General features: G+C 52.5%; 1 protein-coding gene across 2 annotated transcripts in view; it reads left to right on the forward strand.

Moving 5' to 3' along the window:
• The window catches only part of SMOC2 (SPARC related modular calcium binding 2), a 155,303-nt gene that overhangs the window by 43,038 nt on the left and 95,744 nt on the right, over positions 1-16,521 (forward strand). For both annotated transcript variants that reach the window (XM_043888666.1, XM_043888667.1), the window contains exons 2-4: positions 5,186-5,357; positions 15,253-15,359; positions 16,356-16,455. In XM_043888666.1, coding sequence (XP_043744601.1) covers positions 5,186-5,357; positions 15,253-15,359; positions 16,356-16,455 — 379 coding nt within the window. The remainder of the gene's footprint in view (positions 1-5,185; positions 5,358-15,252; positions 15,360-16,355; positions 16,456-16,521) is intronic.

The raw sequence follows: 16,521 nt of genomic DNA on the forward strand, positions 1-16,521 counted from the left end.
AGCATCCATGCTAATTGCCAGTTAATGGCCAAGGCCTGGAGGGCTGTCACAGCGTGGGGGTCATTTTGCCAGACTGTCCGCTGGCGTCATCTGTGTTCAGCGAGCAGAACGCAGACTTGGGAATGTTGTGGTCGCAGGAAAGGGGGCCCCAGTCCCTTCCAGCCCTTGGTCTGTAGGCCAGTCTCAGCACGGCCCCCGTCAGACCCCCCTGACATCATGCTCTTGGTTTGCTCCCCTGGGTCTGTGCGCTTGGACTCCACACCTCTGTCTTCCTTTCCCGTCGTCTCAGAGGCTCTCTTGGGTGAGAGTCTTCAGGTCCCCACCCAGGAGTCAGCAGCCCATCCCACGGCTCTCAGATGCTCACGCTGTCCTCATGAGGCCTGCCGGTCCTGCATCGTCCCGCACGACAGGACGGGTGTTCCCTGGCCGAGCCGGGTGGTGAATCCTTGTGTGCTGTGTTTGCTGCCCTCTGGACCTTAATCTCCGCGAGGACAGGCCCTCCTCTGAACCCTCGCAGAGTCCAGGAAAACGCCTGACAGAGGGCAGTCCCCTAACAATCACTGAGCAATCACAATCATCTTCAATTCAAGATGGACCTGACTCCTTCCTACCTTAGAAATACGAGGCTTGATCCCTGTGGGAAATAGAGGCAAGGACTATTAAAATACTGAAGTAGAGTGTTTTTTAAACATGCATGGATTGGTGCATGTTAGTTCCAGCAAGTGGATGAGGAATAAGTGAATGAGTGAGTGAGGGAGAGAATGGATGAGTGAGGGGTGGCCGTCTCTGGGCAGAGAACACCCCACAGCAGCCGTGCTTCCCTGGAGCGTCTCAGCTGTAGGCTCAGGGCTGGAAAACGCTTGTCCAGCTTCGGGTCACGGGTTCGGTTCTCTATTCCGCTGGAAAGTAGGGAGCACCCTCCTGAGATCTGAGACAGCTCAGGCTCTAAAGTGAAGCTGCTCTTTAACGCAGGCTGTGTGTTTGTAGTCCTCCCCGCCTCCTTCCTTGGTGGTTTAAGCTCACTTCCTCCCTAGAGCCCCCCGATCCACCTGCACCCCAGACGCCCCATGGGTTCTGCCCTGTCTCCCCTCCCTGCTGTGTGGGCCTCATCCTGGCATCGAGCAAGCATGCTTACTTGGAAGCTATGTTCGCTTTCCGGTGGCTCATTATTTAGAAAGTTCTTGCTTTGGGGAATCTTCCAGCTGCATGATTATGTAATTCAGAGATGTTTTTCTTAATTTAACCCATGCCATGTGTTATCTCGTACAAATGGCATCTTCCATCAATATATCAATATTGCATGGGAAAAAATTTGTCCGTATTAAGAGTTTAATCCGTTTCTTAAATGGTTTCACTTTGTTCCCACTTTTCCTCTGGTTTAAACCCATTCATTTATTAAGCAGAATATGGACCACGGCTTTAATCCGTGTACACTTGACCTACTTTTTATAAATGCCGCAGCCCCTTGACCTGCAGGCGGATATGCACGTGCAGCCCCTTAGTGGCCCCCCCAACACGCGCCGACTGCACTGCGTCCTGAACGGAAGAGAGACGGGCCCGGGACCCTGAGTCGTTGCTGCCAGAGCGGTGCTGAAGGTGTAACAGAGTCCCTCTAAACTGGACAAAGTGCCTTTTATTGGAACTAGTGTGAAGACCCTCAACCACGTCCGTTAGTGAACACTAAATTCTTTAGAAGGGGAATATTTTATTTTCCTCCCTGGGCTTTGTTTAGTAAAGAATCCAGCTCCTTGAAAAGATCACATTCCTCTGTGCACTGACTCTCCTGGAATTTAATTGCTGGTAAAAGGGGGAAGGGGGAGAAATGTGGAGAAAGTATGAGTTCTCTCATTTCTGAGAAAGAACAGGTCCATTGTTTGTTACACACCATTAAATTACCAAGAATTACAGTCAAATCCCAAAGGCCTGAATGCTCGACTTTTTAAAAAATGAGGAGAGAGGCTGTTGCCCTCCATTTAGAGAGAATGGTAATTACGGTGTCTTCCCTAAGCCATCTGCATTTCCTCGTCTTATGGTTTCAGGAAATACAAATAGAGCACCTCTTATACGTAAAAATTAGCAGGATTTAGGTTATTCCCTGTTTTCATCTGAAATTGAAGGGCACTCCTTCTGGGCGGGCGCCCATGTGGGCCTGGCCTGGGAGGGTCCCGGGATGTTTCACCATCAGCTTTGCTCCTCTGTGGCCCCTCTCCCAGTCTCTCTTGCTCTTGCATGAAACTGCTCTGGTCCGAGCCAGCTGTGAGTCATAGGAGCAAGTCTGTGAAAACTAGATGCTTGTGAGGAGCGGAATGAGGCAGCTTTGAAAGACAAGCAGCATTTCATGCAACGGGATCCCTCATGTGGAGGTCCTGTCTCCAGGACTGAACAGGGAGAGTGCAAAGAAAAAGAGGTTGAAATTCCGCAGTGACAGAATTCATTCAGCGTGCTTCTGTGCTTTTTTTCTGTTCAGCCGTGTCCTACTCTCTTTGACCCCATGGACTGCAGCACACCAGGCCCTCCTGTCCCTCACCATCTCTCAGAGTTTGCCCAAGTTCATGTCCATTGGGTCGGTGATGCCATCCAACCATCTCATCCTCTGTCATCCCTTCTTCTCCTGCCTTCAATCTTTCCCAGCATCAGGGTCTTATCCAATAAGTCAGTTCTTCACATCAGGTGGCCAAGTATTGGAGTTTCAGCTTCAGCATCAGTCCTTCCAATGAATATTCAGGACTGATTTCCTTTAGGATGGACTGGTTGGATCTCCTTGCAGTCCAAAGGACTCTTAAGAGTCTTCTCCAACATCATAGTTTGAAAGCATCAATTCTTTAGTACTGAGCCTTCTTTATGGTCCATCTCTCACATCCATACATGACTACTGGAAAAACCATACCTTTAACTAGATAGACCTTTGTCATTAAAGTGATGTCTCTGCTTTTTAAAACGCTATCTACGTTTGTCATAGCTTCCTTCCAAGGAGCAAGTGTCTTTTAATTTCATGGCTGCAGTCACTGTCCACAGTGATTTTGGAGCCCAAAGAAAATAAAGTCTGTCACTGTATCCATTGTTTCCCCACCTATTTGCCATGAAATGAGGGGACTGGATGCCACTATCTTCATTTTTTGAATGTTGAGTTTCAAACCAGCTTTTTGATTCTCCTCTTTCACTTTCATCAAGAGGCTCTTTAGTTCTTCACTTTCTGCCATAAGGGTGGTGTCATCTGCATATCTGAGGTTATTGATATTTCTCCTGGCAATCTTGATTCTAGCTTGTGATTCATTCAGCCTAGCTTTTCACATGAGGTACTCTGCCTATAAATTAAATAAGCAGGGTGATAATATACAGCCTTGATGTACTCCTTTCCCAATTTAGAACCAGTCTATTGTTCCATGTCTGGTTCTAACTGTTGCTTCTTGACCAGCATAAAGGTTTCTCAGGAGGCAGGTAAGGTGGTCTGCTATTCCCACCTCTTTCAGAATTTTCCACAGTTTGTTGTGATCCACACAGAAATCTTCTGTATTTGCTCTATTTAAGAAAAATAATTTTTTGTGTGTGCAAAATCTTGGAAAGGCAATGATCTCTTTTCACTTGCCTCTTGGTTAAAATAAGCACAGATCATTTCAGCAAGTGACCTTATTCACAGGAAACATTAGAGCAGCGTAAGTCTGCCCCCCTCATCCCCGGAGCCCGACTGGACAAAGCCGTGATGCTCCAGATGCTGAGCACGGCCTGGTGGCTGGAGCCTTCATCCAGAACCCTGCAAACGGCCCCTCATCAGCTCCCAGAGGTTCAGGTAGAGAAGTGGTCGCCTGCCGGCTCCCAGCCACAGTGCCCTGGCTGCCTTTCTTCCCGGGCCCCACCTGGACCCCAGGAGGGATGTGGTTCCCCGGGCAGCTGACCTGCAAACCTGGGGCCCTTCCTTCCCCCTGATTTCACCTCAGCTTCGGCATCGGTTGGTCTTCACGTGTCACCAAGCAGGACACTCGGAGATGAAAGGGGCGAGTTTGGGTATCTATCTTCTCAAGGGATGAGGCGCCCTGAGTTTGAGACTTTTCTCTCTGTTTCTTCCTGACGAGACAGCAGGCCGATGCGGTCCCTGAGCTTCTGCTGAACTGCGTCCCCACTTTCCTCCGGCTCCGACTTGAGCAGGGGAGGGTCGCTGTGAGCAGAGCCAAGTGTTACGGGGCAAACCTGCTGGATCAACTGTTCAAACGGCCCCAGCGCCCAGGGCTCTGCCCACACCATGGGGTGTTGAGAAGTGCTGCACCTCAGCGGGGGCCTTCTCTCCTTTAGTGGCTCAGTGGTGCTCCGTTAATCAGAGCAAAGGCCTGGGCGGGGCAGGCGATGCTCCAGTGACCACGTCCTCTAACCCAAAGCAGCGCTGGAGTCGCCTTCATGCTTGTCGCTGTGTCTGGGGTGAGGAGGACTAGGCAGGGCTGGGGTGGGGGTGTGTGGGGGGTTGGGAAGCTGAGGGGGGCAGGGGACACCATCCACTGTGTGGGGGTGGGTGTGGGAGGCTGGCGGCCAGACCTGAGCCCTGCTGGGAGACCCCGAGCTCTGAAGCTCTGTGTCCAGGTCATCAGAGGAGCCAAGGCAAGGACAGGGACCTGGGAGGGGCCCCTGGGCAGCGGCTCTGTGCCTGTAGCGACCCTGCAGCCCTGGGTCCTCCAGAGGGCCCCTAGGACCCGTGGAGCCAGGGTACTTACTCAGAAACTGACCTTCCACATGAAGTGGTACCTGGGGTGTGGATGAGATTGTGTGGTGCTTTCCAGCAGGGAGAGCCTGCCCCCCCCCCATTCCAGAAAGACAGGGGGCTCCAGACACACGTGACTTCCAAGCTGATGGCAAAACGTAGTGAATGGAGGGGTCAACCAGGCACTGAATTCACTGACTCAAAGAAAAGCATCGCTATTCAGACAGTTAGAGGTAAACAGAACACGTGTGTCCCAGGGCAGAGCTGGATGGTGTCCCAGGCCAGTGGTGGAGCATTCAGAGGTTCAGCTACCAGATGTTGAGCAGAGCAGGGAATGACCAGTTACCTGGATGTCTGAGACCCTGGAGGTCAGAGGCTTCCGGGCTTCCCACAGTGTTTCTGGGACACTCCCTCAACACCAAGTGGCCTAGACAGCCTCCTGCTTTCCCCAGAACACTCCTTGAGACGTCTGGCTTCTTTTTTCTTTTCTCCTCCAAGTTTTTGAGAGTTGACCAAGACAAGGACAAAGACTGCAGCTTGGACTGTGGGGGCTCCGCCCAGAAGCCGCTGTGCGCCTCGGACGGGAGGACCTTCCTATCTCGCTGCGAGTTTCAACGCGCCAAGTGCAAAGACCCCCAGCTAGAAATTGCTTATCGAGGCAACTGCAAAGGTAAGTTTCCTTCCACCACTGTTCAAGAGCCAAGCCCCAAAATGTACGTTTATGTGCTTCGTCTTCACCTGGCCAAGTTTTCCTGTGCAAAAAGTCAAGGGTTTCTGCTCCTGAATCTTTGTCAGGGCGCGTAGCACTAAGAGTCGTTTTTGAATCATTATGTTCTTGTTGAATGTTCTTTTTTCTTAGAATGTTTTATGACATCACACATCACAACACAAATTCATCCAGGTTTCACAGAATGTTTCCAGAGTCTCCTAAAATTATTCTTTCTTGCCCCCATTTTTTAAAGTGGTTCTTTCAACCCTTTCTCATTTCACTGTCTAACATGTGGGGCATGTATAATAGCACCTGTGCTGTTTTCAGGGATTTTTTTTTTCTTCTTTGTTGGCGCTGATTTTACACTTGTAATTTTCAGTTTTCCTGATTTAAGAAGTGGATTTGGAGCTAACAAGCAGGCTTAGAGCAAAACATTGAAATGTTTCCCGCGTTAATGAAAGGTTTGACTCAGCAAAACACGTTTCAAACACAAATAGAGTCATTTTCAGAAAGAGATTTGACTTACTTTTTCTTATTATCTAGGAGAAAAGACCACACAGGCTAAAACCCGCTTGAGACCATGTCCTGCGGTGTCTAGCTATTAGCCCAACAACCGCTCAAATGAAGGGAAGCCGGTGCCTCGGGCCCGCACTCGGCCAGGCTCTGAGTGAGCTGCCATTCCTTTCACAGGGCCACCCGGCCTAGGGGACAGGTCCGACTCACTTCTCCCCGTGACAGAGACGGAGCTGCCTGTTCCCTGGGCCTGGGTGCTGCTCCTGTTGGCACATCATGGGGCCCTCTGCCCACGGGCGTTGGGCAGCCCAGCACCCAGCTTCCTCCTGGCGTTCAATTAGTGTGCCCTAAACTCGTCACTCTGTGAGGAACGTGGAGCTAACTTTATGCCTTGATGGCTGTCACACACCTCAGGTGTCTGCACTGAGAAATGGGAAGTGACCCAAGAGTAGACTCAAGTATCAGGGGATCTCCCCTGCAGAGAAGCTTCTAGAAGCAGTGGCCTATGCGGGCTTAGCTCGTGAGGACAGGTGTTGTGGTGTGAGGTTTGAGTTTTATGTTCCTCTTTGGTGCCCTCTTCCTTTAGACACCCCCATCAGATATCCTCTTGGAGACAACTCCTGTCAGACTCTCAGTTGGAGGACCGTGAGGAAGCTGCGATACTAAACCTCTGTGTTGGCCGTGGTCTCCATGGGTGTCTGAGAGGCATTAATCACACTGAGGCCAGAGGCCCATCCGTCCGTCTGTCTGTCTGGGTCTGTCTGTCAGGGTGGGCTCTCCCAAACCTCACACTTGGAGCTCTGCAGGGTCCACCATGCACCGTTTTTGGACAGGAGGCCATGTTGGCATTAAACACAGATGGCCTTTTGGTAACGTCATTTTTAGCTTACTTGTGTTTGGATCCAGCCTAACTTTTCTGCATAACTCCTTGGTTGGAATTCTCACACCTCACTGAAGAAATTTCATGCTGTAAATTTATGACAAAAAATGAGATAAGGGAGAAGAATGTTAAAAACTACTGCTGTGACTGCAGCCATGAAGTTAAAAGCTGCTTGCTCCTTGGAAGGAAACCTATGACAAACCCAGACAGCATATTAAAAAGCAGACATCACTTTGTTGACAAAGGCCCATATAGTCAAAGGTGTGCTTTTTCCAGTAGTCATGTACAGATGTGAGAGTTGGACCATAAAGAAGGCTGAGTGCTAACGAATTGGTGCTTTCAAACTGTGGTGTTGGAGAAGACTCTTGAGAGTCCCTTGGACAGCAAGGAGGTCAAACCAGTCAATCCTAAAGGAAATCAACCCTGGATGTTCATTGGAAAGACTGTTGCTGAAGCTCCCATACTTCGGCCACCTGATGAGAAGAGCTGACTTGCTGGAAAAGACCCTGATGCTGGGAAAGATCGAAGGCTATAGGAGAACGGGCAGCAGAGGATGAGATGATTAGACAACATCTTTGATTCAGTGGACATGAATTTGGGCAAACTCTGGGAGACAGTGAAGGACAGGGAAGCCTGGCGTGCTGCAGTCCATGAGGTCTCAAAGAATTGGACATGACTTAGTGACTGAACAACAATGAAGGTAAAAACAGAACTTATCTCCTAAAATCAAGTTTAATTCAAATCAAAAGGATTAAAATAAAGAGAATGTGAAGATACCTATAAACTTCAAGATCAAGTTTATTTGGTGCTTCAGTGACTGGGGGTAGCAAATATATACAGTTACTTTAAAGAGACGCTGTTAGTTGTCCAGCACAGTTTGAAATAAATGGGCTTTATTGTATTGACATTGTAGATCTGGGGGGCAGGCCTGGGGCTCTAAGGTATCTGCTCTCAGCCCCCGTCTCTGGGTCTGGAGATCAGAGTCTGGTCCGCAGGGGGCCAGAGAGAAGGGGTTTCCCGCCTGCAGCAGACTTTTCCTGCATAAGCAGCCTTTCCCTGGAGCCGGGCTAGGAGCGGGAGCCGGACCCAGATGGGATGGGCCCCCTCCTACCGGCTGGCTTGCCTCTCAGGTCGCTTCCCCGTCCTGTTGTTCTGTTGCCTGAAGTCCAGCATCTAACACCCGCAGCCTGCCCCGGGCCACATGGTGAGGGTTCAGTGTGAATAGGAGGGGCCTGGTGCTGGTGGGAGGGACGGGCATCCTGGTGCCAGCGGGCAGCTGCTGCTGTCCCGCTCTGCCCAGGAGTGCTGGCCAGACTCCACACCAGCCCAGCTCAGGCGCGTTCCGCTCTGACGGGGAGAGGCGGAGAAGCAGGCCGAAAGGTCCTTCTACCGCAAGGAATGCAAAGACCCATCCGTGTTTGCCCTAAATTGTTCCTGGTGTTGAAATTGGCTGGTGAATCAAGTATCAAGTTGGTGACTGTGAAGCTGTGAGTTTTGAAGACATTTCCACGTATGTGATGGGTGAGAGCTTCATGGGCCAGTCTCTGGATGTTCTAGTTTGGAAGCGATTGAAATATTTCAGTATTTGGTTAAGTTGGAGGAAAATGTTTTTTGCATTTCCTATTATGCTCTCCTGACCTTGAACAGAAGTGCAGCGGTTTACACAAATAGGTTTTTCTCATATTTTCTTTGAAATTTGTGGAGTTTCTATTTTTAGAACCCAGCAAACTCATTAATGTTTTTCTTTTGATCTAAGACCATTGGGACTGCCTTTCTTTTCAAGCAAATCTCTGGCATTAAATTTAAAAAACAGAAGAAAGAAGAAAAAGAAAAGTCAAATGCCAGGAGATCTTGGAATTATTCTGAGATTTCTGGAAACACAGTCATAAAGGATTCTGACAAAAGCAGCTTACTGGAGATTCTAAGACCCAGGTCTTTTGAGTGACGGATGTGTAAGAAGAAGAACACTGTTGCAAAGCGATGCCTGGTATTTCTCCTCCTTCTTCACTGCCCGAATCTCACAGGTGCTGTCCTAATGGTCATCGCAGTGACCGCTGCCCGTGTTGGGGTCTCTGTGGGCGTGAGTGTCATCAGCACATGAGCACAGAGGTCTGCAAAGTTGTGCAGACGGACCCCATCACTGTTGTGATGACTTCCGGACCCCTCACTCTCTCCCTGTGAAAACCTGAGTGATACATACCTGGGCGTTCACTCCGGCCGAATAGTGACCGTCGGCCTAGAAGACTTGGGGTTGCTTATGGGCCCTTTGTCCCAGCCGGGCTGCTGTGATGAGTGTCACCTCAGTGTGCTCAGGCCAGGCCGGGCCCTGGGTCCACGGGACCACCTGCATTCACCCACATGACCCGGGCTACTTGTGGGGGACACCCTGCTGGCCTGGGCAGGCTGTGGACTCCGCTGGTCCTGCAGGGAGAGCTCAGGCTGCAGCTCTGTTTCTGGACATTCCATCAAAGGCATGACGCACGCACATGGTCAGCGGGGCTGTCGCCCCTGAAAGCGCCGAGGATTTCCAGCGGATTTCTGCGAGGCCCGAGAGCGCCCGCCAGCCCCTCTCGGTGCTGAGGGCTCGGTAGCGCCCTCTCTGAAGTGCTCTGTGCACTTTTACTGTAATTTTATTAAAACACAGGATGTAAAGCCTGAGGGCGGTGCAGACACACAGCCCAGCAGGACTGGCATGGCCCCGCCTGCCTCCCTCCCCTCCCCAGTCTGGGGCAGGAGCCGCTGTGGGTCTCCACATGGGCAGGGATAGGGCTAGGGGGGCGAGGTTCTGGCCTCTGCACCCCCTGACCTCCCAGAGGCCAGGGAACCACACAACCAGGACGAAGAGGCCAGGCTGGAGAGCTGCACCTGACTTCTCGTCTCTGAAGCAGAGGGTTGGCTCAGGCAAACACGAGGAAGTCTATCTCTCTGAAGGTTTTCCTGATCATGGGCATGTGGTGGTCAGCAGCCCTTGCTTGTATTTGGAGAGCCGAGAAATGGGCTGGAAGCTGCATCACCGGCCGCTTGCCCAGGCTTCAGATGAGCTGCCCGGGAGTAAGGTAGGGTCTCTGAAGTTCCGTCTACTCCCAGGGAGGCTCTGTTGTCCAGCGACGCTGCCCAGGACCAGGGTGCAGCTTGGTTGCTGTAAGTGTGTTCAAGCTGGTTTTAGAAAAGGCAGAGGAACCAGAGATCAAATTGCCAACATCTGCTGGATCATCGAAAAAGCAAGAGAGTTCCAGAAGAACATCTATTTTTGCTTTATTGACTATGCCAAAGCCTTTGACTGTGTGGATCACAATAAACTGTGGAAAATTCTGAAAGAGATGGGAATACCAGACCACCTGACCTGCCTCTTGAGAAATCTGTATGCAGGTCAAGAAGCAACAGTTAGAACTGGACATGGAACAACAGACTGGTTCCATATAGGAAAAGGAGTACGTCAAGGCTGTATATTGTCACCCTGCTTATTTAACTTATATGCAGAGTACATCATGAGAAATGCTGGTCTGGAGGAAGCACAAGCTGGAATGAAGATTGCCGGGAGAAATATCAATAACCTCAGATATGCAGATGACACCACCCTTATGGCAGAAAGCAAAGAAAAACTAAATAGCCTCTTGATGAAAGTGAAGGAGGAGAGTGAAAAAGTTAGGTTAAAACTCAACATTCAGAAAACTAAGATCATGGCATCCGGTCCCATCACATCATGGCAAATAGATGGGGAAACAGTGGAAACAGTGGCTGATTTTATTTTTTGGGGGCTCCAAAATCACTGCAGATGGTGACTGCAGCCATGAAATGAAAAGACGCTTGCTCCTTGGAAGGAAAGTTATGACCAACCTAGACAGCATATTAAAAAGCAGAGACATTACTTTGCCAACAAAGGTCCGTCTAGTCAAGGCTATGGTTTTTCCAATGGTCATGTATGGATGTGAGAGTTTGACCATAAAGAAAGCTGAGCACCGAAGAATTGATGCTTTTGAACTGTGGTGTTGGAGAAGACTCTTGAGAGTCCCTTGGACTGCAAGGAGATCCACCCAGTCCATCCTAAAGGCTATCAGCCCTGGGTGTTCATTGGAAGGACTGATGCTGAAGCTGAAACTCCAATCCTTTGCCCACCTGATGCAAAGAGCTGACTCATTTGAAAAGACCCTGATGCTGAGAAAGATTGAAGGCAGGAGGAGAAGGGGACGACAGAGGATGAGATGGCTGGATGGCATCAACAACTCAATAGACATGGGTTTGGGTAAACTCCAGGAGTTGGAGATGGACAGGGAGGCCTGGTGTGCTGCAGTCCATGGGGTTGCAAAGAGTTGGACATGACTGAGCAACTGAACTGAACTGAAGTGAAATCAGTGTTGACCTTCCAGCATTTTCTTCAGCAAAAAGAGTCTTTCCATGGGGGAGTCTGCAGGCGTGTGATGTGTGTGCCTGTGTGCACAGGTTCACATACATGTGTATATGTGGGCATGCACCTCTGTGTGGGGAGGTTGCATGTGTGTCCTATAAGAACATATGTACGTGTGTGTGTGCATATGTGTGTGTGTGTCTCTTCTGCCAGGTCCTTTTGGCTAGGCCTGTCTCCTTGCTTCCTGACACGTCTCATCAGACTCCTTGCACCCACAGGCAGGCTCTGAGATGCCTGTTACACGTGTGGTTCCAGGACGGTTTAATCATGCTAGCGCTTGTCCCTTGAAGAAGCCCTCCCCAGGCTTGTTGGCCTTAACCTTCCACAGTGTTCTCCCAGGTCTGATGTTAGACGCACCCTCTTGATGAAAGCAGGCACAAGAGGTGGGGCTGTTGCTCTCATGTTCAAACCAGGATCAGAAATACAACAGAACTTTGTGAAATATTGTGAAAAAAAGAAAACCTTCCCTGTTTGCTTTAGCAACACCTGTGTCATCCAAGAGTTCTTCGGGGGAGCTGGGCGGGCACAGCACGGCCTCAGCCGTCCCCTTCCTGCAAAGGTCAAGGCCAAATTTCACGCAAAGGGACCCCGAGACCACTTTCACTGGGAGCTGGTGTGATGCACGGATGGTCACGGTGGTCAGTCATCACAGAGCCGGTTCTGATCGGTTGTTTCCTAGATAAGCATTGTCAGAAACGTCTGAACACTTTCATATGTTTGTGCTATAGTTTGCACTTTATCTTTTTACTTTAGGCCTTGGCCACCCCAATTATGCACCCTGGGTTTTGCTGTCTAATTTGTTTCTGTCTTTGTGCGTTTACAATGATAATACGTATTTAAAATAGACACTCAGCCCCTTTCTCCTCGGCTCTGAGCCGCGCCCTCTGGTCGAGGGGTGGCGTGGGCGCCTGCTGTGGTGTAGCCCGCTGGCCGGCGGCAGGTGGGCAGACGAGGGGCCTCGGCGGCATCCTGCCGGTCCTGTGCCGCAGCCCGGCTCTGCATCATTTATGCAAAGAACGCCGCGGCACAGAGTTCTCAGTTTCTCTGAGTCTGGCCTTCAAAATGACAGGTTGGTAAAGTACTACAACTTTTGAAATACAAGATCTGCTTCATTCGCTGCCAATAAAGTAAGAAGCCAGTCACCCTCGGGCTAGCATTCTGCGGCTGCTACCAACAGTGGCTTCCTCGTCAGCCTTGTTTGTTCCGACCCCGGCCTGGTCCGTGCAGGCCCCGTGCTGGCCACGGGGGCCCAGCAGAGAGAATGCTGTGTCCCCAGAAGGCTGACCCCCCCCATGCTCAAAACCACCACACACAGTTACCCTGCTAGGTGCAGAGTCAGCAGGTCTGTTGACCAGAAAATTACTCAGTGTAGCCTCTCCATAGATTTCATAGATGGACTGTAAGTAATTCCATATCCCCTTGAGTTTCTTCCTCAGTAAGGAGCTGGCTGGGGGGCTCTCTCTGGGGTGAGGACTCACCTAGGAAGAATTAAAGGAACATGATCCCCTTTCTTCAGGGTCATGTTTCAGCATCGTCCTGTGTGTGTGATGGACAGGGGCCCCCCAAGAAGAGCGCTGAGGCTTGGGGCGGTCCAGCTCAGGACTGTCTGTAAACTTCAGTGCCCTGACCTCATTCTGGCCGAGCCTCCTTGGGTCCTTGTGACTGTTCTTCTCCAAAATTCTTCTGCATGAAACAGGCAGCAAATCTGTCTCTTCCCATAATCGCTTAATCTGATCTTGAGTGATTGTAGCAAAGTAGGAAATGATTTGCTTCCTGTTTAAAGGACAGCATCATTAGAAATGACCACTATAAAACGTGGCTGTTTATTTCTGGTTTAGAGCAAGTGCTGCATTGTGACAGTCTCTGTGACCAATGTATCCTGATGCATAGACACGTTTGTGATCCCCTTGGAAAAGGAATATCTGTTACTTTGCAACTGAGAGAAAACAGTGAGCACAATGAGACAACACACACCAGGCAGCTGGCCCCATACTTCAGTAGGATAGAAGCGGTGGGCTGCTGTTGAGACCCTTCTCAAGAGAGCAGCCGCTGCGCCTGACTTAGACGTCCGGGATGCGGCGGGGCGAGCAGGTGGTCCGGGCTAGTGGCGCCCTGGTTTGGTGGGCAGATAGAGGCTTGCTCTCGGGGATGGGCCCTGCAATTCCCACTGCACAGTCCTCCTGGCTCCCCATGCCTGGGCGTCGGCCATGTGCTGGCATAAACCGGAACTTAACGCTCTGTCCACGTGAGAGGTTTGAGAACTCCCCGATTAGTGGCAAACACACAAGCTTTTGAAGCTGGCATCGGAGACGGGAGGGTTCTTTGGTCGATGTATGTGTTTTTGCTGTGGTCCGTGAGAGTTCAGCTGTTGGGAGTAATCTGTAACTTGTCTGGACCCTCGTGGAGAGCTTGCAGGCTGGGAACACATATCACTTTTCCTTTTAGACAGTCAAACCACAGGTTATACTAAAAAAATGAGGACAGAAGTCCAGCACAGCAGTGTTTTCTCCTCAGCAAAAACATAGGCTGCATTAAAACCACATGTTGCTGAGTGCTGGCAAGAATGCAGATCACGACATGAGGCCTGAGCCCGCATGGACGCACCCCCCAGCGCACAGGCCCATTTTGCCGAGGGGCGCCCCCGGCGGCGCTTGCTCAGGGTCCTAGATGAGGGCCCCCAGCAGCAGCATCTGTGCTCAGACCCGGCACCGCGGGACAGGAGCCTGAGCCCCGAGCTGGGGCCCAGATGGCGTCTCGTTGTAGCCAGGAGATTTTACTCCCAGGCAAGCAGAGAGTCACCCGCTAAAAATGCTGGGCGGTGGACACGTTTGAAGCAGTATCTCTCAGCGTCCAGAGGGCCTTTCAGACCTAGACAACTTGTAATTTAAATCTGGAAACACTTAAGAAAAATGGGGAAAGCCATTCTTTTCAACTTGTGAGATTCAAGGGAGTTACGTGGGCTGGCGTAACTCTGGTGTAAGCCCTGTGCGTGGGGTGCGGGCCCTGGGCGGGAGGCTGGTGGGAGCGGCCCCGGGGGCGGCCTTCTCCACGGTGGACACAGACTCAGCCAGCCTGCAGTCCTGGGAAGATGCGCCCTTCCTGGGGCTCAGCCCAGCCCCCCGTAACTCGCGCCAGGCTTCCGAGACAAGCGTCAGGGGTGAGCAGGCTCTGGTGCCCAGCTCGGATGGAGCAGGTGAGTGGGTACTGCCTTCCTCACCGAGACCCGGTCCCCACAGCGAGTCTTGGAGGCTGCGTTTCCTGACGCCTCTGTCCGGAGCTGGGTGGGGGCTGCCCAGTCCTTCCCTTTTCTGCTAGTTTATGGGGTCCTGGGGTATCCTCCCAAGGAACAGGAGGAACCTCGTGTTTTCTATCCAGCCATCACACTGGATATCTTACTGCGAATGTGTGGACGTCTGTGCTCAGTGAGCAAGGAGGCCTGATAAAGATATTTGACCCTTTAATCTGACTTATTGTTTGATTTTCCACTCGAGGTTGGAAGCACAGGAGCTGGTGTCGCTCTGAGATCATAAGAAACCCAGATGCAGAGGAAGAGCCTGCGGGGTGGACAAGGGTGGATGCAGATGGGGCTGGCCCCTGGGCTGCAGCCACGGGCCAGACGGTCTGTGCCCCCGGGGGGCCTGCCCTCCCACGCCCGGGCCAGCGTCCCTGGGCTGATTCTCACCGTAGCTCTCAGACGTGGCCCCCACGTGGCACACGGCCTGGCCGTGCACTCCGGAGGAGGTCCTTGGGTCCTGGAGTCTTGTCCGTGGCCCGTGGGGGTACCAGCAGACTTCCGCTGCCCAGAAAGTAGCGTCTGCTTTTCACCACAGTCAAGCCTGGTGGCTTTTCGGAGCCTCGGCCTCCTGGCTCCCTGGACGTGGAGGACACCCCACTCTTCCCGCCAGGTCTGGCCTCCCCTCAGGGACCCTGGTGCCCTGACAGGTGCCCGCCTGCAGCCACCCGCCCTGTGAGGCCCCTGCAGGTCAGCCACTCACGTGCTGCCTCTGCTGGGCGTCTTCAGGGGCCTGACCACCGCTCTGCCCTGTGCCTCCCTGCAGACGTGTCCAGGTGCGTGGCCGAGAGGAAGTACACCCAGGAGCAGGCCCGCCGGGAGCTGCAGCAGGTGTTCATCCCGGAATGCAACGATGACGGCACCTACAGCCAGGTAGGGCCTCCCTGGGGACGGCTCCTCCCTTCCCCCTCAGGGCGCTGGCTCCCTCCTGAGAGCAGGCGCTCCTGTCCTGGGGAGCGGATGGGGTCTCACCGGCCAGCTCATGGCAGAGATCCCAGCCGCAGTGTGATGTCGTTTCTGAAGGGGCACACGCCAGATCCCAGGTCAGGGTCACATGTACTGTCTGCCTTTCCTGGGGTCACCAGGAACAGGTCATATTATCATTGTCATTTTGTATTAAAGGAAATGAATTCCTGAGATGCCCTGCTGACTGACGTATTAGCTTCTGATAGGAAAAAAGCAAACAAGATAGGATCTGCCCTGAGCCAGCCAATAGTACAGGCTTCCCTGGGGGCTCAGCTGGTAAAGAATCAGCCCGCAGTGCGGGAGACCTGGGTTCCATCCCTGGGTTGGGAAGATCCCCTGGAGAAGGGAACGGCTACCCACTCCAGTGCTCTGGCCTGGAGAATTCCATGAACTGTACAGTCCGTGGGGTCACAGAGAGTCAGACACGACTGGGCGACTTTACTCTAGATTTCTTCCAACAGTATGAATTCTGTGCATTTTTTTACAGCAATCTCTTGACCTTTGGAAGACTCAGGGAGGAGAGGGAGAGACAGAGCGAGGTTGGAGCTGCAGGTGGAGCCCACTCAGGCTGGCTCGGGGGAGGGACAGAGCATCTCACTGGCAGCCGGACATGTCTCCTGTACCCAGCTCCGCCTCGGGCCGATGGGCAGGCTGGGAGCAGGCGTCCTGGCTGCTCAGGGCCTTGGACCCCCTCTCGTAAGAGGAGGGCTGGTGGGGGCTCAGACACTGAGCAGCCATGGGCCGGCAGCAGCAGCGTCCGGTGCAAACACCCCCGGCTCCTTTCCTCCCCCAGACCCGGGTCCAGGGCACTGCGGGACCCCTTGCCAGGTGTCCAGACGCAGCCCTCAGGAGGCCCGGGCGCCCCCGCGGGCACTGACCGCCCCGTCTGTCCTTCCCCCCCAGGTCCAGTGCCACAGCTACACGGGGTACTGCTGGTGCGTGACGCCCAACGGGAGGCCCGTCAGCGGCACCGCCGTGGCCCACAAGACGCCCCGCTGCCCCGGTAGGTCTCACGCAACGTGTGCGGTGAGCCTGCCGCCGACGCCGCTGGCCGTGGGCTGGCGGTCTT

The sequence above is a fragment of the Cervus elaphus genome, chromosome 26, assembly GCF_910594005.1.
Source record: "Cervus elaphus chromosome 26, mCerEla1.1, whole genome shotgun sequence".
NCBI classification, from domain to species: Eukaryota; Metazoa; Chordata; class Mammalia; order Artiodactyla; family Cervidae; genus Cervus; species Cervus elaphus.